General features: G+C 45.0%; 1 protein-coding gene across 2 annotated transcripts in view; it reads left to right on the forward strand.

Moving 5' to 3' along the window:
* PIKFYVE (phosphoinositide kinase, FYVE-type zinc finger containing) overlaps positions 1-21,465 on the forward strand; it is a 41,310-nt gene that overhangs the window by 11,951 nt on the left and 7,894 nt on the right. For both annotated transcript variants that reach the window (XM_032964772.2, XM_032964781.2), the window contains 25 exons: positions 110-290; positions 660-734; positions 867-974; positions 1,397-1,537; positions 2,362-2,488; positions 4,305-5,529; positions 5,713-5,980; positions 6,614-6,714; positions 6,950-7,021; positions 7,861-8,032; positions 9,501-9,679; positions 10,035-10,148; positions 10,270-10,378; positions 10,847-11,001; positions 11,949-12,036; positions 12,160-12,211; positions 12,685-12,795; positions 13,661-13,781; positions 14,343-14,435; positions 15,543-15,626; positions 16,508-16,596; positions 17,923-18,090; positions 19,489-19,548; positions 20,203-20,379; positions 20,783-20,886. In XM_032964772.2, the coding sequence (XP_032820663.1) occupies positions 110-290; positions 660-734; positions 867-974; positions 1,397-1,537; positions 2,362-2,488; positions 4,305-5,529; positions 5,713-5,980; positions 6,614-6,714; positions 6,950-7,021; positions 7,861-8,032; positions 9,501-9,679; positions 10,035-10,148; positions 10,270-10,378; positions 10,847-11,001; positions 11,949-12,036; positions 12,160-12,211; positions 12,685-12,795; positions 13,661-13,781; positions 14,343-14,435; positions 15,543-15,626; positions 16,508-16,596; positions 17,923-18,090; positions 19,489-19,548; positions 20,203-20,379; positions 20,783-20,886 (4,174 nt within the window). The remainder of the gene's footprint in view (positions 1-109; positions 291-659; positions 735-866; positions 975-1,396; positions 1,538-2,361; positions 2,489-4,304; positions 5,530-5,712; positions 5,981-6,613; positions 6,715-6,949; positions 7,022-7,860; positions 8,033-9,500; positions 9,680-10,034; positions 10,149-10,269; positions 10,379-10,846; positions 11,002-11,948; positions 12,037-12,159; positions 12,212-12,684; positions 12,796-13,660; positions 13,782-14,342; positions 14,436-15,542; positions 15,627-16,507; positions 16,597-17,922; positions 18,091-19,488; positions 19,549-20,202; positions 20,380-20,782; positions 20,887-21,465) is intronic.

Here is a 21,465-nt window from a genome sequence, read left to right on the forward strand (position 1 = left end):
GCCCCCTCCCATTTGTGACGGACAGAGCTAATGCATACATTTTCAGCCTTAGAAAGCAGAAAAAAATAACATCGTGAGTTGCGTTGCTTCCGGTTGCCCACCACCACAGGTCAGCGAGCCACACCCACGCCACGGCCGTGCTGCAGCAACTGCTGTGCATGCAGTGCCTCCCGCTGGCTTGGTGCGATGGGGTGCTGCCTATCGTGGACCAGGCCGTGCGCTGTGTCCGGCCAGACGTCAAGAATGACGACGACGACATGGACATCCGCCACTACGTGCACATCAAAAAGGTGCGCCCGCAACGTGTGCGTGGGCAGTGATGCAGCGCCTTGGATTCTGTATGCGATACCGGGTTCTCCATATCTCCTTGGGAATGGCACCTAAGCTGTAATAGGACAATTGAGTAATATAGCGTACATTTAAAAGCGTTTCTGTCTACACCAATGCTGGATGAGGGCCTCGTGCCATGTGGATCATGACAGATTGGTACTTCCAAGTGCTTGTCACTGTGGGTTGGTGAATACTGGTAGCATACAAGTACAATACTTCAACGAATTTTGCTGTACTTTGCCCACCTTGTAACCATGGTTTACTTTTCAAAGCCAAAAGTCAAATTTGTCTACCATGCTTTAACTTGTCATGCTCACTTTATTTCATAGATTCCAGGTGGGAAGAAATTTGACTCTGTAGTCTTGAATGGATATGTCTTCAGCAAGAATGTGGTACACAAAAAGGTATGCTTTTATGGAGGACTGTGTATGATCAAATTTTAAATTTTTGCGCACAAAGTCGCACTTTAAAATGTTACATTGGCGCATCATAATATTGTAAAAGAACCTGCTCTTCTTTTTTTGGTGGTTTTCCAGATGAACAGCTGCATCAGAAATCCCAAGATTCTGCTTCTCACCTGCTCCATTGAATACCTGTACAGAGAAGAGACCAAGTTCTCCTCCATTTGTCCAATTGTCCTGCAGGTCATTGCAGCATTGCACTTCCATCCAATTAGACATTACTGACTGTCGAGGATTTCATCTCTCAATGTACATAGTAATTCTAAGTGCTATTTTACATGCATTTTCTTGGCTTGTCTAAAACCAATTTTCTGCATATGTAGTCCATTCTCTTGTCAGTGATACATCAGCCAACCCCGTGTCGCCAAAGCTCACTCCTTGTGCCATCACTTGGAGCTTTTCTGACATAACATCTGTAGTAGATGCTGTGAATGGCCTGCAGTGGTATATTTTGTAATTGTGCAAATTACTTTTAGCGGTTGTTACTCCCATGAATGATTTTGCGAGCTCGCTTATAGGTCTGCCTTTAAGGACGGATTACTCTTATTTCTTGAACTATACAAGATATTGTCTTCATTGGTTATGAATGTTAATTGTTTGTGAAGGAGCGGGAATTTCTGAAGAATTTCATTGCTCGCATCGTGGACATGAAGCCACACCTGATGCTGGTGGAAAAGACAGTGTCTCGGATTGCTCAAGACATGCTTCTGGAGAATGGCATTGCACTGGTCACCAACGTCAAACGGGTGGGTGTGCACACGTTTGTGAAATACCTGGGGAGCAATAGTGGTTAGTGCGCTATGTTATGAACCAGGTGACCAGAGTTCGATTCCCGCTTGCGGTCAACACCAGCGACTCTTTTCTGAACTGGTCCTGGGCATCCCTTAGGTCGACTCGGCCCCAAATGAGTACCTGGTGTGATGCTTGAACATTGAAACTAGGGAGACAAAGGCGGCCGGGCATGGTGCTGGCCACCCACCCCCTCGTGTGCCGTGCCGACCTTCATAGGTGCTCGCATACAGCACTTGCCCCAACAGTCTGTTCGTGCTATATGGGGGATCTTTCTATTTGTGAATACACAGTTGTGGCAAAAAAGTGCTCGTGCAGTAGTTGACACACTACTTGTCAACCCAGCAGCCAGAGTTAATTTCGAAACGTGGAAAGTGGTATTACAACTTGTCCTCGGCCTCCCCTCGGTCGACTGGGCATTAAGCGTATCTTTGGAGTGTGAAGAATCTGCACTGGGGAAGACGAAGGTGGCTTGGCTTGGCGCTGACTAAAATTGCCTCTGCCAGCTTTAATAGGTATTCGCTAACAGCACTTGGCTAAACGGGATCTCTGCATACATACCCTTGGCGTTCTCCCTTCTTTAATCGGTGTGCTTGAGCAATTCGGCTACCTTGTATAGCTTCTGAATTTAAGTAAATCATCACTCATGTCCTTTGCCTAACTTTGCACTGCACTTTAATACATTGTATCTTTTTCTTTGAGAAATATGCGTTGCAAGACCATGCAATCGGGTTTGTTTTTAGAATGTAATAGTTTACTTTTAATGTTTACACTAATGCAGAAAGTGATGGAGATGGTGAGCCGCATGACTCAAGGCGACCTGGTACATTCCATAGACCAGTTGGTGACCAAACCCCGTCTTGGCTCCTGCCACAAGTTCTACGTTAAAGCGTTTCAGCTGCCTAATGGTAAGAACGTTATATGTAACTATCTTGTTTGCCCATCCTAGGATGGAAGCTAATATTTATGAAAAAATTGAGCAGAGTATAATTGTATCTTGTGTACAGTTTAATGGCAGTGAATCTTGCATTTAAGTATGTCATCAAATACTTCACTGCAGTTCACTGTGGCACTATTAATGGCAGTGAATCTGGCACCAAAACTACGTCATTAAACACCTCGCTTCATGTCACTGTAGCACTGTATATAACTTGCTTTCAATTTCAAATTCACTGCTCTGATACTTTAGTCTCTTCGGCTTTCAGTCGCTGGGGTTGAAATAATTTGGAATTCGATACAATATCTGTTAAATCACCGAGAAATGTATTTTACCATTATGTACAAGCTTAAATTACTTGCCTTTTGTCTCAAGTGCTGAAGAAATAAATAGACACCTAATCCACTTTGTTGCTGCGTAGAATTATTTATTAGATTCACTTTAAAGAAACGTAAAGCTAAAAGCGAATTAGCAAAAATGTTGTATTTCCGCTCGACCTGCGCGAGTGTAAACATCCACCCGCTCATGAATATTGATGATGGGGGGGGGTGCAGCATGTGGAGTGACATCACGCGCATTACACACAGATATTCTTGGCTCATAGTAGTAATGTTGGTGGATTTTCCACCCACTGTTTCATATTAGCATTTTTATTATTACTATGATGAAATTAATTTTCGTATGCCTGGATCTCATCATTATTCAGAAGCTGTGCAGGACTGAGCCTGTTTATTGTTTACTTAGGTGGCTTACCATGGCTTCTCAGATGTGTAAGAGAGGAGAAATGCGTGGTGCGTACAGTTAAACAGTGCAAATGGGGCAAACAGAAATGCGTGTTGCAACATATTTGCACAGACAAAAAACAGCCAATAATTAAGTTGCGAAGCGGGTGCAACCGAGGTCGGGTGATAAGAGATTAATGGGGCAACTGGCGGAGGCATGGGAGGGCTTGTTATAAGCGCGAGTGGGTGTGAGAGGTGTGAATTGTTGCCGGGGACGACTTGCCGCTGCCGCTCCAGCCGCCAACAGGACCTTGACACTCGCACATCGCCGGGCGGGTGTTGGCTGATCCTCCCTGCTTGGGACAGACGGGTGAGCGGGTCCGAGGGAGCATAGGTGAGGGCAGCGGTGGAGATGCGAAGCTACTCATTGTGCAGGATAAGCGAGGTGCAGAATAGATAGGAACGGGGAGAAGTTGAGTATACGTGACCGTACCGATAGTTATAGGTGTGCCTAAAACTTGGTGCAAGAATGGGTGAATAAAGTGTAAGCAGGTGACTTGTTACAACGTGTTTTTGATGTGAATAATTTTTGAAGACACTACAGATGTGTAGGCATCGGACCGAGACGACATACCCAGGCAGTTTGCAGTGCCGAGTGTCGCCCCCTCAATGTGTGGGTTTCTCCCGAGTATTCTGGTTTCCTCCCACATGGAATAAATGTCATGGAATTGGCCAAACATCTCAATGCAGGACCTTCCTGAATAAGGGTATTGACACTGGGTAAAGCATTCCTAGATTTTAATTGGCATTATACGCTTTTGGGAGTGACATCATTTCAGTGTTCTACTTCTTTGGAATTTGCATTTTTTTAAATGTTAAACAATAGTTTTAATTGCACATGCACTGCTAACATAGTAGTACCATCCGCTTGTAAATGTACTGTGGCATGGCTCTAAAGAAACACTACCTATAAATTTGTTTGTAGTAAAACAAATCAAATACTCCATGGCCTTTTTGTACTATTGTCATCTCATCCGTGTGCGCTGTGCTGTTTGTTTTGTTTAGGGAAGTCCAAGACACTGATGTTCTTTGAGGGCTGTGCACAGCATCTGGGCTGCACAGTGCTACTGCGGGGAAGCGGGGCATATGAGCTGGCCCGCGTAAAGGAGATCATCCTCTTCATGGTCTACATGGTGTACCACTCTCGGCTGGAGATTTCCTTTCTCATGGATGAGTTTGCCTGGCCGCCCTCGCTCTCCCGAGCCGAATCCCTGCAAAGCATTGGCTCTGAGGTTGGCAATAAAACCAGGGCCATCGCGCACATTGAAGACCCTGCTTCCAAGAGTAGTGATGGGCTTCGGAGCAGCATCACAGACCAAGCACACGACTCTTCGGACGATGCCCAGGAAGCGGACAACCTGAGTGGTCGCACGTTAACGAGTGGAGACCTGAATTCCAATTTAAGTGCAGATGGAGTGATTGAAGATGATCCAACCGGTCACTTTAGACCAGACTGTCTAGATTGTGCAAAGGTTTTGGTTGGAGAGCATTCAATCACTAATGTCAAGAATGATGGCTCGGAGCCTCCGACTCTTAACGATTCCCCATTTGGGCTGGATATGGAGACTAACATTCATAAAGGTCAAAAAGTTGAGACTAACGTTGAAGACCATGTTCCAGCGATGCTTGCTCTCCATAGCAAGGAGGATCATGCTATTACTAAAGCATCAAGTATTTATGATAGCAGCAGAGACGCAATGAAATCATTGTCCCCTGAAAATGAAGATGCATCTAAACCTACTCTAGGTAAAGGGGCAGCAGATATGGCAGATGGGAGCAGCATGAGCAGTTTGACCAAAAAAACATACACTCAGCCATTTCCAGACCACTCCGACCCACTACGTGCCAGGTGTGAGGTAGCTGTCAAGACAAGGGTGGATGACGAGTCTCAGTTCCACGACCCACTGCGATACGACATGGGCCACTCTGCACGCTCTGAGGAGGAGAGCCACGAGGAGCGACTGAGAAAAATCACCCGCACGTTCGTGACGGAGATGAGGGACGTCATCCTTTCGGTGTCTCCGTACATGACGTTTCCTGAGCCATTTGTACTAACCGATGCTGGTTCACGCAGCCCTTGCCGCTGCTACTTTTCCGATGAGATTTTCTGGTCAGCGCTGTGCCACAAGGAAGCCAAGGACATGGAAGACCGTCGCAAGAAGCAGCTGCTACGGGATATGACCACCGCGCATCTTGTCCCCAACGGCGCTGTCTCTTCTCAAAGACCCTTGTAAGGCTCATGTTGTTACGTGCAGTTGTCCCTACTACATTCGTGTTCTGTGCCCTTAAACGGATTAAAGCCCACCGATTTTGTTAAGAGTAGCGATAACCTAATGAAGTAAAGTCAAACCGTAACTTGGAATATTGTTGGCTGCTTTTTAATGCACGTTTCATTTCCCGTTTTCCCATCAAGCGTTGTTGTCGAGATGCCCAACCACAAGCTGCTTTCAGCCAAACTCATAGAGCCCTTGGCCAAGAACATGGAGCTCGCCCGGCTCCTGGCCGACTACCGGGCACAGGGGGGCAGCCTGCGGCTACAAAGCCGGCACATCTTGAGACCTGGCACGGATTGGAATGACCAGGACCACGATCCAGAGCAAGCTTGCCGTGAACGAGAGTCTTCCTGGGCATCCTTGGACTGTGCCGAGGAATCGAAGCAGCAAGACCCTTGGCAAAGAAAGGTAGTTGGGGCAGTGTTCTGAAAAAACGTGTGCATACATTCCCACCGTGTTACACTAACTTGTGGTGGTGCGTTCTTGTAATCCAGCACTTTGGAATTGGAGGTTTACTGGGTCGCATGTTTGTGTAACTCCCAAACTTGTTGTTTTAAAGGTTTCCGTTCAAGGAGAGTACGGTATAGCAAGTATGCTTGTGAACCCATCTCTGCAGACGTTTGAGTTGTGCTGTCATATACATCGGTTATTTTTTGGTAGTCCAGTTTTTCCACATGTAAAATGCTCAATCAAATGCATCCAGTGTAATTTCCTTTTTGGAGTTTTTAATTGACAATTCTTGCAGTGATTTTTATTCGCGCTGAATTATACCCAGAATAAACTATAATGCCATTAAAAATAATTGTAAAATATTGTTTTATACAAGAGCCTCACTGGGCATCAATACTCTTTTCAAGGGATTAATGCATCGGAATGTTTGGCCAGTTCCATTTCTCTGCAGTGTAATAAAGAAAATGTTTATCATTAGCTCTCCTTTTCTAAGAACTGAAATAACCTTTGGTTTGCCACATTTGATAACGGTGTGTAGTTGTGATTTTATTATAACGTGAAGGTGAGCTGCGACCACTTTGTTTTGGTCAGATTGACAGCTTGAACCCCCTGCACCATCAGAAGCTCTGCGTGCTGTTCAGCAGCTTCTCCCTGTATTCAAGCAATGCTCCCAACCCTTGTGTAAGCCCATGGTGAGTGGTTTGACTCTGCACAGTATGCACACCTTGTAACACTTTCAATTTTAGGAGTCAATTTTAAATGTTTATCCTGCACACGTGTAGAACTGCAACTTCATTACAAATTCTGTGATATTTACACTAATCTATCCATAAGGATGATAAAGTTAATAACAATATAATGCTAAGTCATGCTGATAATTTAGTGCCCAACGTTATTTAATATTAATGGCTGATTTTGGGCATACAGGTTGGTGACAATGGAATTTTACGGAAAACAGGATATCACACTTGGGCTTTTTCTGGAGCGGTACTGTTTCAGGTACGTCATTTAATCTACTTAACAACCATGCTGGCACTCGGATAATAGATTGTGACATGGATTCCTCCACGGCCAAGCTTCCACATGGACTATCCTGTTCGTAGACGCAGTTCTTCCACGTTTAGATTTTGCTGAGCAATTTTGCACCATTGTGCTGTGTGCATAAACACAGCCTCTGACCCAATCACTTGCAAAGTGCACCCAATCCTGTCAAATCTCGGATACCAAGCAGGGTTGAGCCTGAGTAGCGCTGACCTTCACAAAACAGGTGATGTAGGCTCATGCTGTGGGTCTGCGTTGTCAGCAGAAGGCAGTGCAACAATATTTGCTGTATTTTTGACTCCAATGCGCGGTGCTTCCTACTTGTCAACCCCAAGACAAGTTGTGAACTACGGTCAAACAGTACGGCTTGAGCGCCTTTGCCCAGCAGTGTATGAACAAACATGACTACCTGAACATAAACACTGCTGGCAGACCAATCTGTATTCAGTTGTGAGGAAGAGCTCGCCTGAGGAAATGTGACCAGAGGTCTGATAGAATGGCATGGGCTCTGGTACAAGGAATTAAATTCGTGGTGGGGGGGGGGGGTGGGGAGTCTGTGTCTTATCCCAGCTGAACTGCCTAAACAATAACAATGCTGAACTGGAGATGCACACGTGGGGCATATACTGGAGACACAACACGCTCAATGCGGAACTTGTGCTTGAGACGCAATGCACGCTGGACACTCTCGGAAGACATCTGCACAGTGAACCCCTGGACCCATAATAGCTGCGCCACTGTCCAGCATGGACACAGCAACCCAGCGAGTGACGGCATCGCTTGCCATGTGTGTGCAGGCCGTCGTACAACTGCCCGAGCATGTACTGCGACACCCCCATGGTGCAGCATGCCCGCCGGTTTGTGCACGGAAATGGCTGCGTGCAAATCCTGCTTAAGGAGCTGCAGTCGCCCGTGCCCGGATACCAGCACAGCATCCTCACCTGGTCCTGGTGCTGCCTTTGCCAGCAGGTGTGCCTGCACACACCTGCACACAAAGATCCGTGATTGCTCGGCATGTTTGTGGTGTTAAGTGTTATCTAGGGTTTTTAGAATGTGAAATTGTCATTTATTTCTGGTCGTAGATTGTCACCCGGTTTTTAGCTTGTTCAGGAGCTAGACTGTCGTTGCTAAATGTTACCCTTTGTCGAATTTTTAGGGAATCTTGCCAATGCCTCCCAACAGCTCAAATTGCCATAGTTGTGTTTTGGCCATTTGCTGAAGGTGTGCATCTGAACATAAAAGTTTGAGTTTACATAACGTGCATGCTAATGTTGAAGTGTGCTCATGAATACAAGGACTCTACTCACGAACGAGTTGGGTTCCAGAGATCTGTTCATAAGTTGATTTGTTCCCAAGTCCAACTTTACTCCTGTCGCTTCCAAACATGTTGTACAGCATGTACACTAAACGTGGAGAATGGCTTTAAACGTTGTCTTAGCTCCTGTAGATGCCGCTAGTTATGTTCTGCAGATGTAGATGCCACTGGTTCTTTATGTTCTGCAGATGTGGATGCTAATTCCCTTGGTCAGTTTTTTAAGAGAGTAGAGAGGAAACACAAGCACCAAGAGATGTCTGAACAGTTGCTCTTCATAAATCAACTTGTAACAGGCAATTGCATCGTGAACAGCTCCCAACACCTTGGTAAACCTTTCGGTGTTTGGGTCCTGAGACTCAACAACCCAATTCCTTATTAATCGTGCCGACACCTTCAGCCAGCTGCTTGGTGTTGAACCCCTTTGGGTTGCTCAGCCTCCTGTTCTTCCTCCAGGACCTCATCCCCTCCACCCTTTGACACCAACAACCACCGCCATCTATTGTGTGGTGGTTGAACTTGCGACTCAGTCCAAACAGGCAACTGGACATATGGACAAGTTTACATTATGAGACCTCCTTTGCCAGAAACAAGATATAGGAATAGGTTTTACCCTTTTAACTGGCACAAAACCTGACACCTTTATTCAAGGCATCATGTTTGCAATAACCACAACACAAGCAGTCAAAATGCAAACAAAAAAGACAACTCTGATAATAACCTATTCCTATATCTTGTTTCTGGCAAAGGAGGTCTCATAATGTAAATGCTCACCCCGAGCCCTCAATACTCTGATAGTGCGCTGTTTTTGAGTTGTACGCCTTTTGGCGTCTTTTGGTCCAACACCAATGGAGACTAGGCTCTAAGAAAAGCTGTCTCGGGTGTGGACCAATCAAATTCAAGGACAGTGCATATTATTATCAGAGTTGTCTTTTTTGTTTGCATTTTGACTGCTTGTGTTGTGGTTATTGCAAACATGATGCCTTGAATAAAGGTATCAGTTTTTGTGCCAGTTAAAAGGGTAAAACCTATTCCTATGGACAAGTTTGTTTGTATCTCTGAATAAGTCGAATGTTCATAAGTAGAACAGTCCCTGGTATACTTTCCCTGTGCTTCCTGGAACAGGCGACACCAGTGGTGCCTCTCTCGGCCGACTCGTGGGCCATGTCATTTGCCAAGTACCTGGAGCTTCGGTTCTACGGTCAGCGGTATACGCGGAGAGCCAGCGCCGAGCCCTGTGGCCATTCCATCCACCAGGACTACCACCAGTACTTCTCCCATAACCAGATGGTTGCGTCTTTCAGGTGATTATTGCTGCTAAACACAAGTGTTCCTCTGGGGGTGGGGTAGGGATGGTTGTTTAGTGCTACGAATCTGGCAGTATTGGGGAAACAAAGACGTCTGGGCATTGTACTGGCCATGCCAAATGCCCACTAATGATCTTAGTGGGCATTTGAGTGATTTCATGTTTGAATTGATGTGCCTTTCTGCAGTTCGAATTTATCTCTACCTTTATCAATTTCAGAATGTAACAAATGCGATGCAAATTTACACAATCGTCCTTTTTAAAGTGACTTTTTTTTACCTCCCCAGTAGAATGCAGTGTCTGTCGTGGTGGAGAGAGCGATGAACCTTTATCACTGTCTTGTATTTCCACAGCCACTCTTCCATCCGCCTGCGCCTGATCTGCCTGCCTCCCCTGGTGGTGTGCATTCGGCCACACCACCTGCCCCTGGCCACCCGGCTTGCTGACCTTAAAGACCTAACCACACAGTACGTGGCACGGTGTCACAGTTGCAACGTGGCGGTCTGTAAACTAAAAGGTGAACTGCGTTGGTGCACGTTGCCTTGTGCCACAAAGGTGCACAGCTGTTTTTGCCCCCTCTGGTTCCAGTGTGCAGCAGGTTTACCAGGCTGTCGATGAAAGGCTGAGCTCCCTCAAAACGGAGACCTTCAACAAAAGCCGGGAGGAGAAGGTGGAAGACATGTTCGCACAGAAAGAGGTGCGGTCTCGTATTGCGCAGCAGTTACCTTGACTGAAAGTGTGGGTGGCACATCCCCCCCCCCCCCCCCAACCATCGTGAAACTAGTTAGTCAATCTACATTTATTTCTCACTTGTACAGCCATTTTGTTAATTCACTGTTGGATGAGGGCATTCCCACACCATGTCAGTTGTGGGGGTTGTTTTGATCATACATCGTCACTGATCAGTGTGGGTTGAAGGTGGGAAGCATGGATATCGGAGCATAGTACTGTACAACAATGGATTTTTACTACACTGCCCTCCTGAAGATGTCCTGCAGCAACCTGCAAACTCGTGCTTTATGCATGGAGGCCACACATCCGAGCACTGTCCAGGACAAAATCTGCTTGGCCTCTTGAGACCTGACGATCGGACCTATTCCGGGTGCTATGGCGATAGGTGTTGCTTACATGGCTCCTGCTAATGTGCCATTGTCTTTGCGGTCAGATGGAGGAGAGTGAATTCAAAGAATGGCTGGAGAAGATACAGGCTCGCTTGCTGACCAGCGCAGGGGATGCCTCCCACCAGCCCCGTCTGTTCTCCGATGTGCTGATTGGACAGAAGCAGAAGCTGTGCGAGATGGTCCACGCCTGGAACAACCGGTAAGTCACGCTGCGAGTGCAGTTTTTATAATTATTTGTTCCTTGTTAGATTGTATCATTAATAGTGTCTTCAGAGTACCCTAAGTGCATATACTAAGTCTTACATGTAACGTGGTAATTTGGAGGAACCTTTTAAACATCGATAGTAATTGGGGCTTTTGAAAATCACTAATGTATTTTGCATAGTGCCTTATATGCATGGATGTCTCCTTTCATCACATCTCAAACCATTGGAAAGGGCACCCCTTGTGGCTGCAGTCCCTGTGGACACAAGGTCACATGGCACCTGGCCTGCAAACAGGCATATGGCTGCCTGTAGGGGAGTGATTATTCACGTGTAATTCCTTTTGTGAGTAATTTTAGAATTTGGCACATTTGGACCCGGACTGCAACAATCAATGGCCTAGTCTTGAGTGACATGAGGTGGATCTTTCATCTTCGAATGTGAAGTAGATTGCGCATATTATTCCACCTGCAAAAATAATCAGGGCGGCCACTGGATTTGAACTGAACCTCTCAGGCAGGGACTGCTACTGCTGGACCATGTCACATTGTACTTGCAAAGCTCAAAAAATAAAAAATGTGCAAAACAATGCTGTGTGCTGCATTTTCATGCAGCGCAGAAATATCGTGCACCAGAGTCTGTTTCGAACTGTGCAGTAACTATTGTAGCATTTGCTTGTGCCTGTCATTTTCGGTGTTTTCAGATGTTTTTATTATCTTACATCTTTTTATCATTTGTATAACATAGCAAAATAAATACAATTATAAGTTGCAAGTGGGCTAAATTTGGTCTGCAAATAACCAGGTTTTGTAAATAGAATGTATTACCAGGGCATCGCACCCCTGAATTGGGCTTTTATTTGAAGGACCTGGTGTATGTGAAAACTTGAGTAACTATTGGAGAATCTCCGTGTCTGTGTGCCCATGTCATGTACATCTGGCAGGCTTCAGGACATGTTCCATCAGGAGAAGGGGAAGAAGCGACAGACAGTGCCACCGAGCCCTGGACGCCACCGGCATGCTGATGACAGGGTGGGGCCCACGTCCACAATTTACCAATGCACCGGTATAGAATGCCTGGTGATTTGTTATGGGCAAACAACTGCTCGTTGCGCACAATATAATTTTCCCTGTTTTTGTGTCATTTGGTTACAGAACAGTGCCCACGATACCTCTCCAAGGGTGGTGTCAACCAGCAGCGATAAGGGTATGCTTCCCCCACAGTACACTGCTTTAAATACACAAAATAAAACATATAATTTCTTAGACGTTGCAGTATTATTGTGTGATTGCTCAAGTCATGGGCAAGGGAACTTTTGTTACTCCTGACTGAATAGGATTTTAAAATACACACGTGTCTGACTTTTATAAGGGCAAGAGGTCGGTGGCTGGACAGGTGTGTGAGCATGCAAAATTAGGTTTCCAGGTCAATATTTACTTTTAATACCCGATTTTATTGCAGATAATATGCTTGTAGTGACATGTGAATGTTGTTTGCAGGCCATCTCAAAGTGTTAGGCCCCGTGACCACGAGCCATATGAAATGAAGTTTCCAGCCAGATGTTTTCCCCACCCATGGTTCAAATGAATAACTGTCATAAGATTTTTTTTTTAATTTGAGTTGATTGCATCGTCAAACTGCGATACGATTAACTCATGTCTGGTGGGTTGGTGGTGCAGAGGAACAAGGCAGCTCGCTGGGTCCTCCGGGCACCAGCGCCACGCACCTGCAGCCACCGTCGCCCTATGAGGCACCCACCTACAACACAGAGCCTGAGCAACCGCAGGAGGGTAAGCTGTGGGGACACGCTCCAACCCCACTCGCCGAGCACTCGACCCACTGAAACGCCATCGTCATCCACAAGCAATCCTCTGCTAGGCGAAGCCCTCTCCAAGCCATTGCTGTCTCACTTGGTTCTGCAATCCACTTGGCACGAGCCGATTTCATCACACCAATTCCACAGTTTGCGTCGGTTCAATTCCTCCAGTCTAGATAAAGATTTGTGTTCCGAGTTATGAAGCTCTCTTTTTTTACGGCCCCACATTTGGGTGTTCCCCCTCGCCCCCCCCCCCCCTCTGCCTTGGGTCCCCACCAACTGTCATTTGACCACCACCCTTTCCTTCTATCAACGTGGTGTGTGCAATCCAACATGTTTTTCTTTACAGTGGCATGAACCATAATTGGATTTACTCAAACTCCTTACCCATCCTCCTGCACATTACTCCTTGATCTCGCTGCTTATGGTGCAAGCTTTTTTTTATATAAAATCTTAAGTACGAATAGAATAGTTTTACTCATGCCATTTTGTATGCACGGATGCTGTATCACCATTATGCCTGGTCAGTTTCATCTATCGTCCATAAGAGAGGTTTTTGAGTTGGATCACGTAAATGTATAAATGTCTCGTTAAAACCCGTTACCACCCAACACAGCCAACTATTAAGGGTTGTCACGTAAACGGAACATGCCAATTCGTCACCAATACAGAACACCGGTGTGTTGGAGAGCCAAGCCCCACAACATTTACAGAGTACGACGTTTCCCCAGTAATTACAACTAGCTTCATCAGGCGACAGCCATATTTGTGCCGACGTGTAAAACGAATCTATCGTGTTTGACTGCCTTACGGATTCATCTGCCCTAAATATTTTTCAGATGTGGTGGAAGGATTCTTTGGCACCTCCCAGGAGGCCCAGTTTAAGGAGAAGTCAACAATGAAAGCCATCATAGCCACACTCCTGCCTGGCATCAGCTACAACCCCATTCCTCTGCCTTTGTAAGCTCTTATTATTACAGACCTATTGTGGCACTTTGAAAGTTGTGGGTTGTGCGTTTTTAACATTGCCTCTTTCGAATTCACTTGTGTCACTAATGTTAAGGGCCCATTTTGATTCGTAAATATACAATGTGTTCTGTTTACATACGTCTAATCCTTTGTGATTTACTCTCGACCTCAATGAATGTGCTGAAAGGATGGTCAATTACCAAATGCCTAGTTATAGGGGTCCATAGAATAGACAACCGTTGAATTCGTTTTTAATGCAGTAAAAACTCACAGTGAATGCACAACCTGAAGGTTTTGTGACTTTTGACAGAGGATCTAGAAAGTATTTTATTGACCTTGTTACTGCACCAGATTCTGGTATATGCGGTGAGTCCTCCAGCAATTAATTTCGGTGACACACCTGAAATAATGTTACTTTGTACTTGTTGATGAAATTATATATATTAAATGCTTACTGATGATGCATTAGTCTACGTGCGTTTCGGCATTGTTATTGATTTGTTACATTTTTAACAGTGGTTTTTGCTCTCTTTTCTTGATGCTGTGCTGCAGTGAGCCGGACGATCATTACGTATTTGAGTTCGAGCGAGTGCCCATTGTAGTGTGTGAAAAGGAACCCAGCACAATCATTGCCTTTGCGCTCAGGTATACCACCCCATTTTGAAGGCCAACACATTGTATTTGTAATTCCCTAAAGATCTGAAATAAATTACATGTGTATCTTGCATAATAGTTTTTTAGCTAGATCGTGTAAATATATAAATGTGTGTTATTAAAACCTGCCACCACCCGACACAGCCAATTAGTAAGGGTTGTCAGATCAACAAAACATGCAAATTCGTCACTAGTACAGCACAACGGTGTGTTGGAGAGCCAAGGCAAAAATTTACAAACCGAGTACGACGTTTCGCCAGTAATTACAACTAGCTTCATCAGGCGACAGCCAGATTTGTGGAGAAGTCCATCTGTTTCGTTCCTTATAGAGGCGTAGATGTGGTGACCACACTTCTGCGCTCTTGCGCAAAGTGTGGGGGAGATTAATGAGTCAACGCGCATTATGCGAGCCCTTTAATCTTGTCCTTCCTACGTGTTAAAATGTTTATCTTAATCCAATTTGTATAATTATAATAATCATGTGCAAGCCCATTTAGTCTTGCTGGTTTTAGCCTCCCCCATGCCATATCAGTCATCTGGGTTGTTTGACAACTTCACTAATGCTGCTGGTCAGTGCAGATTGCCAATGGGATGGGCCCTGGGGCTCTTTTAGATGACACTTGCCACCATCAGCTGTCTGGCAATGGAACTCGGGTCGCCAAGTTTGTATAGTGCAGTGTGTTCACTGCTACCTTGCTGTTCCACCCTAAAACCAATTTATTTTGAAATATAAACGAATGCTGTGATTTTATATATGCTTTGCATAATAGCTGTATCTCTTTAAAGGAAAGGGTCAAATGTGTGATTTATATATGTATTTAAACTTTTGTATTTATGTGTCTATCAATGAATACAAATATATCATAGATGAAAAGGCTTTAAAGATTGTAACAAAAATAAAACTTGACTTGATGTTTCTTTTTAATCTGGTTACTGTCCCCTTATGCTCAAAATCCTTAATGTAAATCACACCGCACCAATTCACATGATCTGTTACTTGAGAGTTGTATTGTTTTTGAGATTTAATTTTGTTAAGGTACTCCAAGCTATTTCTAGTTTTGAGGTTTGACTGGCAAATATGTATGTTTTGATTGCCAGCTGCAAAGAGCACAAGGCTGCACTGGAGGAAATTGTTCGAGTCCTGGGAAGAATGGGAAGTGAAAAGTCTACAGGCAGCGCGGGGTACTTTCCAGCATACCAATACTTGTGACCGTTAACACCAACACTTTGATTTATTCCTCTGCCCAATGGCAGGTCCTTGGCTCAAACGCCCTCCATCCTATCTTCTTGATATGTCTCCTCGTATCACTGTACGGCCCCTCAATCAAGTTGTCAAGCAGTGTTTTTTTTAGCTGTAGGGCCTCTTTCCCAAAATCCTTCAGAAATTCCTTCATCTCAAGTTTGCAAATCTGAGTATCTACTAATCGTTGACCTAGACAATGTGGTAATGAGCATAGATTTGTACTTCCTGTTTTACCACCACCTGCGGATGTGTGGTTGATACAATTGGGGGTGTGGGTGGTGTGGGGAAGCTGCAGTGTAGTGGTGAGTGCACTGCGCTACTAAACCGCTTCCCACTCGCAGCTATTACCAGGTAGAGATTATCCGAACCATTCTTTGGTCGACTTGGCCTCATTAATACCTGGTGTGATGTGTAAACATCACCACTAGGGGAGACGAAGGTGGTCAGGCTTGGTCCTGGCCAACCATACCCTTGTGTGCCGTGCCTGCCTTCATCAGATGCTCGTGAACTGCACGTGCCCCAACAGTCAAAGGCTACACAGGGAATATTTTCTTTGGCACTGGTCAGCATGCTCTGCTGCAAAACTTGAGTGATTCTCGGCCACAGCTTAATATAGGTGGTGAACCATAGCCGAACCGATCCTGGACCTCTGCTAGATTTGGCTCGGCCTTCGATTAATACCCAGTGTAACATAATATCCGGGAGTGGTTCTAACCATATCACCATTACTGTTGACATGTTACAGTGGGGGGGGGGGGGGTCTATGTGTGGCTCCCTCATGGACAGTATGCATCTGACATTATTAACTCTGTCGTCACAGTGGTGTGGAGAAAAAGGAGAAGATCGTCAGCCCGGGCAAGAGTCCTGAGACCATCTTGTCCGGCGGTCGCTCCTCTGAGCCAGAGACTGGTACAAAAACTAATGGTTTGAGTGGTGTTTGATTGCAATTACCAATGCATGCAAGCTAGGTCCATCTCACTCGTATGATGGTGTGTGGCCCCCTGGGTGTTGTAAAGGTAAAAGGGTTTTTTCCTGAGATTCCATGCTCGGCTACACTGCTGCAGAAGGACCTCCAAAAAGAGCTCTAAAGAGAGCCCCCTCCTAAAAGGGTGTAGCCTACTCTTCCCCGACAAATGTCTTGGAAGAATGGTAGGGAGGGGGTGGGAGTACCCACACTTTACTCGCACTGCCTACTGTGACTTGGTGTACCCTGTTATATTGCTGGGTTGGTAGAGGGATATAAGAAAGTTGTCCATTATCTCTGCAGACCCTGGAGTATTTTCCAGGTACTTTTTTTTACAGGTCGGACATTCGTTTAAATTAATTAATTTTTCAAACATCCCAATGGAGAATGTAGCAGTTATGAAACTCGGAGGCTTTCCTGAGTAAAACAAAAAAGTTGCATTATAATTGTTCCCGAGGTGGGCTCTCAGTGTAAATCACGAAACTCAATTGAATTGCAGCACCATAATTACCAGCCGATTCCTATAATTCAAAGCAGTTTGCCTTGCACTAATGTGCCATTAGTTGTATATAGTGGCCTAAACCTGGGCCTTTATCTAATTGCAGTTTTGTAGTTCCTTTTTTAATTGTATTCATTATTTGGTGATGCTGCACTGGCAGTGGTGCACAAATAACAAAAACTCAATAAATTAATCAACAGCACTGCCTTAAAAACATAGGTGACGTTTTGGACAATGGCCTTGACAGCACATAGACCAGAGAAGTTGCATTAAATTGTATGGGTTTGATTATGTAAAAAAATGTATACTGAGCTTTACACCCACCCTGATATGCACTACAGTGGGCTTCATAGGTGCGTAATGATAGTGGAGTCTACTTGCGACGTGAAGGGACAAGTGGCCACGGGACGTAATTAACAGGCGTTAGCTGTGAGTGCAAAGGGACTAGTGGCTACGGGAATGATCGAAGGGAGCGTGCGGTCAGGTGACGGAAGAGGACGGTAGAATCTGTTGGTTGAGCGAGCGTCTAGAGTCGGCGAGAAGGTTTGGCAAGGGGGGCGTGGCCTCGGTCCGTATACAAGGGAGATGCGCGGGAGACTGGGCGCTGTTGCAGCAGTAGGGTCTTCGCCTGTATGAAATGAACGCGTCTCCAATAAAGGAGCCATCTCAAAAGTGTCAAGTCGTCTTTACAGGTGCACTCTGACAGCCCCTTGCCTTATCAGTTTTAATATGGATGGAGGGAGACTTTGTTTTGTGACCATGTGTGGCACAGGGAGGAAGATCTCAGGAGGAGGGATGCTCTCCTTCTTCCGGGGCACGGTGACTAAGCCGCCTGTCGAGGCCGGAGAGAGGAAGAAGGCCGAGACCCTGCGGGGAGCGGAATCGGTCCAGTGCACAGTTGGGCAGGGGTCCAAGGATGTACCCGATGCCCAGGGCCTGGGTTTGTTTTTTCATTTTTTTCCTGTTACACATCGGCAAAGCTACTTTAGGACCACAATTTTTTTACAGACTGCTTGTCAAATGTGTAATGATTACCATAAGAATCGCTATATAACTTTTACCATTTTTATGCTGACGATTGCGTACCATTGAATAGTTTGTGGTAACAATTGACTTGGCGATGCTTATGTCCTGTCTGAATCTGTGCACGTGACTGCTGTAAGCCACTAGGAGGTGCTACGTTCCCCACAGGCGATTTATTGTGGTGAATTGAGACCCTCAATTATGACAATTGATCACGAGTGGGCAAATCGTTACGTGCCTACCACCCATGCATGTGGGGCTTCGTGTTACAGTTTTGTAGGGGATGTACTCTGCGCGTCCCTTTTTATATTTTGACAAAACTGCATGGTACTTTGGTCAACCAATGGTGCCCCTTTTACACATCTGTGTTCAATTATTATTTTAAGAAGAAAGTAATGACTGCATTGGCTGTTTTGGCATTTACATTTAACAGCGGTCAGTGAATCATTGATGTTAATTGATCGCATCTAACGTATATGCTGTATATATGAAAAAAATCTAACAATTTGTATGCTTTTGCAATGTCTAGCTGTTGACTTGCCATTATTTTTATTTAACTAACTTTGATTTGAAAAGAGCCTCATTGTCAACCCACAAAATAAACGTTTACTAAAGTTGGCATCCAGAGGTCACTAAAAGCAAACTTTGGAGGTCAGGTGTCGACTCTGCAACAACTGCAATGGAATGTTGTGGCAACCACAATCGCTATGATGGCCTCTTAATCTAAAGAAGCTGAGGCATATTCCACAGATCTGTCATCTTTCGCAACGTATCGTTTTCGTCTCTCCCTACTTTGTCTCCATTTGTCATTGGCATCCAAATAAAGTTGCGTGGTTATGGCCAACACGAACGGCACCCACCCTGTTCTGTTTTCTAATCTGGTTTAACCTGTTTGGCAAGCATACCTGGTTGGTTGGTGGCATTGTTTAAAATAGATTTGTGCATCATTGAATGGAAGCTTAACGAAATTTAATGACTTAACCGAAGCCATTGTTTTTTGGCAAGTGCCTACATGTGTGGTGATCATAAGTTCTGTACAGTATTTTTTTAAGTATATTATGGCCATTGTCCGTCAATTGTTAATACAATTCTAATGTTTTAAGAACAGGATATAAAGAAGATGCAATTACTCTTACTCTTTTCAATAGAGCTGCCTCCAACATTGCGTTTTATTTTCTTGAGTACATAAATAAGGGGCTTCACAAAAAAACTTCCTTAGATTTGTTTTCACTTTTGTGACTTCCAGACCACAATTGTGTGGAAGACTGCTTCACAACTCCCCTCAGTTTTGTTGACATTTTAATTTTTCCTACAGATGAACCTGATGGCTCTGACAAACAAAAGAAGCAATCCGTCCACCCCCACATTGAAATCCGTGAGTTGGAGAAATTCTAAAAATCCACAGACACTTATTTGGAGTGCATTAAATACTGCCTAGGTAATCCTTCTTGGCAATAGAAAGGAAAACGGTATGTTTGTCTTATTTGTGAACAAGATTAATGGAGAATCAGATTCAGCCTGTGTTACAAAGTGTGGAAAAGCAGACAAACATACATTTGTAGTTGAAAATGGTAAACTGTATAATACGTAGATAACACGACCTTTTAGAAAGAACATATACATAGGAAAGATTTTGGGCAATGGCCCTTCGTTGCACAGGAATGATTTGTGCTTTGAAGAAGGGCCATCCTCAAACGTCTTATTGGCAAATGTTTTGGTGTTTATTTTTGCTCTTGTTCCACTGCCAACACAGTATTAACACCCGCTGAGGTACACAATACCGGAATAGGAGACAACTACATGGAAACGCATTGTCTTGAATTGTGTTATTGCATAACTGAAAAAAAATTGGAATTTTAATGTTCTGGAAATACTTGCAGGTTTCCCAGGTCTGCTATTGCAAAAATTGGACGATCCTGGGAAAAACAGAACGGGTGGCCACCCTAATAATACAGCATCTTTTCTAGGACGTTTTTGTCAGAAAAACCCAGCTGACCCAGCTTGCTGTCTGTTTTTGCTGACCGAGCAGAGTTCTCCGACTCAAGTTGCCGGTTTTACTGTCGCGTGTACTATGGGGAGGAGTTCCGCAAGCTGCGCGAGGTGATCTTGAGCAGCAGTGAGGAAGACTTCATCCACTCACTCTCCCACTGCATGCCGTGGCAAGCTCGCGGAGGAAAATCTGGCTCCGCTTTCTACGAGACGCAGGGTGAGGCTTGCAGGGACGGACCGTGTGACCTGGCCAACTAAACGTGGACAAAGATTGCTTAGGAGAAGATCTAAAAGTGTTGTTTATTCACAGAATAGGGTGCAGACGTTGAATGCGTCCTCTTAAAATAATTGGTCAAGCGTGAAAAGCTAATACAACCATTTACCCGAGTAAAGTGCACAAATTAAGTGAAATACCAATTTCCCAATCCCCTTTTTCACGAGGTAGTTAATTTATATGCAATCTGGACAATCTGCACGCAGTTAATCTCGTTGGATTTCTGTGGTAAATAAAACATGTTTGAGTAAAGTGGTTCAGTAATGAACTGTCGGAGTGCAAATTCCCTGCTCTGGCTTTTCCACTAACCTAATGCAGTAGCCCTTCTGCCTTCTCACTGCTGCAGATGAGCGTTTTATTCTGAAGCAAATGTCTCGTCTGGAGGTGCAGTCCTTCTTGGAGTTTGCGCCACACTACTTCCACTACATCACCAACGCTGTGACCCAAAAGGTAAGATCCACTTGGCTTTTGTCCTCTCATTGACTTAAAATGGTCTTGAGTTGCAATTCTGTTCATAACAATATTGTAATGTAGCGCTCAGAGACGCTGTCTTACTTAAGTTGCATATATTAATTATATTACAGTCCACCCGACTCTGCCATGTTATCAGGTGGACGCAGGTTGACTATAAACAACTGAGTGACTCTATGTAGCTGCTACACGACGTTCACTATATAGCTGACTGACTATATAGGAGCCGTCGATGTAGTAGCTACGGTAAAGATGTATAACTTCTTTCCCAGCCTTCCAAGACGATGAGGGCGATCCACCCTGATGACAGCGATGGTCTGAACCCCCTAATCCCCACAGGAGCGCCCCGCTCTGCGCTGCCTTTTATTTCCCCTCGGCTCTGCCTCGTCCCTTTTTCCCCGAACGCTCTCCTTTGCCTCACTATAACACCCCGGGGGTTCCATCTCTACCCCTGCGTTGACTCCTCACCCAGTTACCTCACTTGACCCTGCCTGTCCTCATCGCTGCAATCATTATTTACGGCCACTAGGCCCCGTACTGTCCTTACAATATTAAGTA

The sequence above is a fragment of the Petromyzon marinus genome, chromosome 2 (assembly GCF_048934315.1).
Source record: "Petromyzon marinus isolate PM22_M1 ecotype Great Lakes invasive population chromosome 2, UKy_Petmar_22M1.pri1.0, whole genome shotgun sequence".
NCBI lineage: Eukaryota > Metazoa > Chordata > Hyperoartia > Petromyzontiformes > Petromyzontidae > Petromyzon > Petromyzon marinus.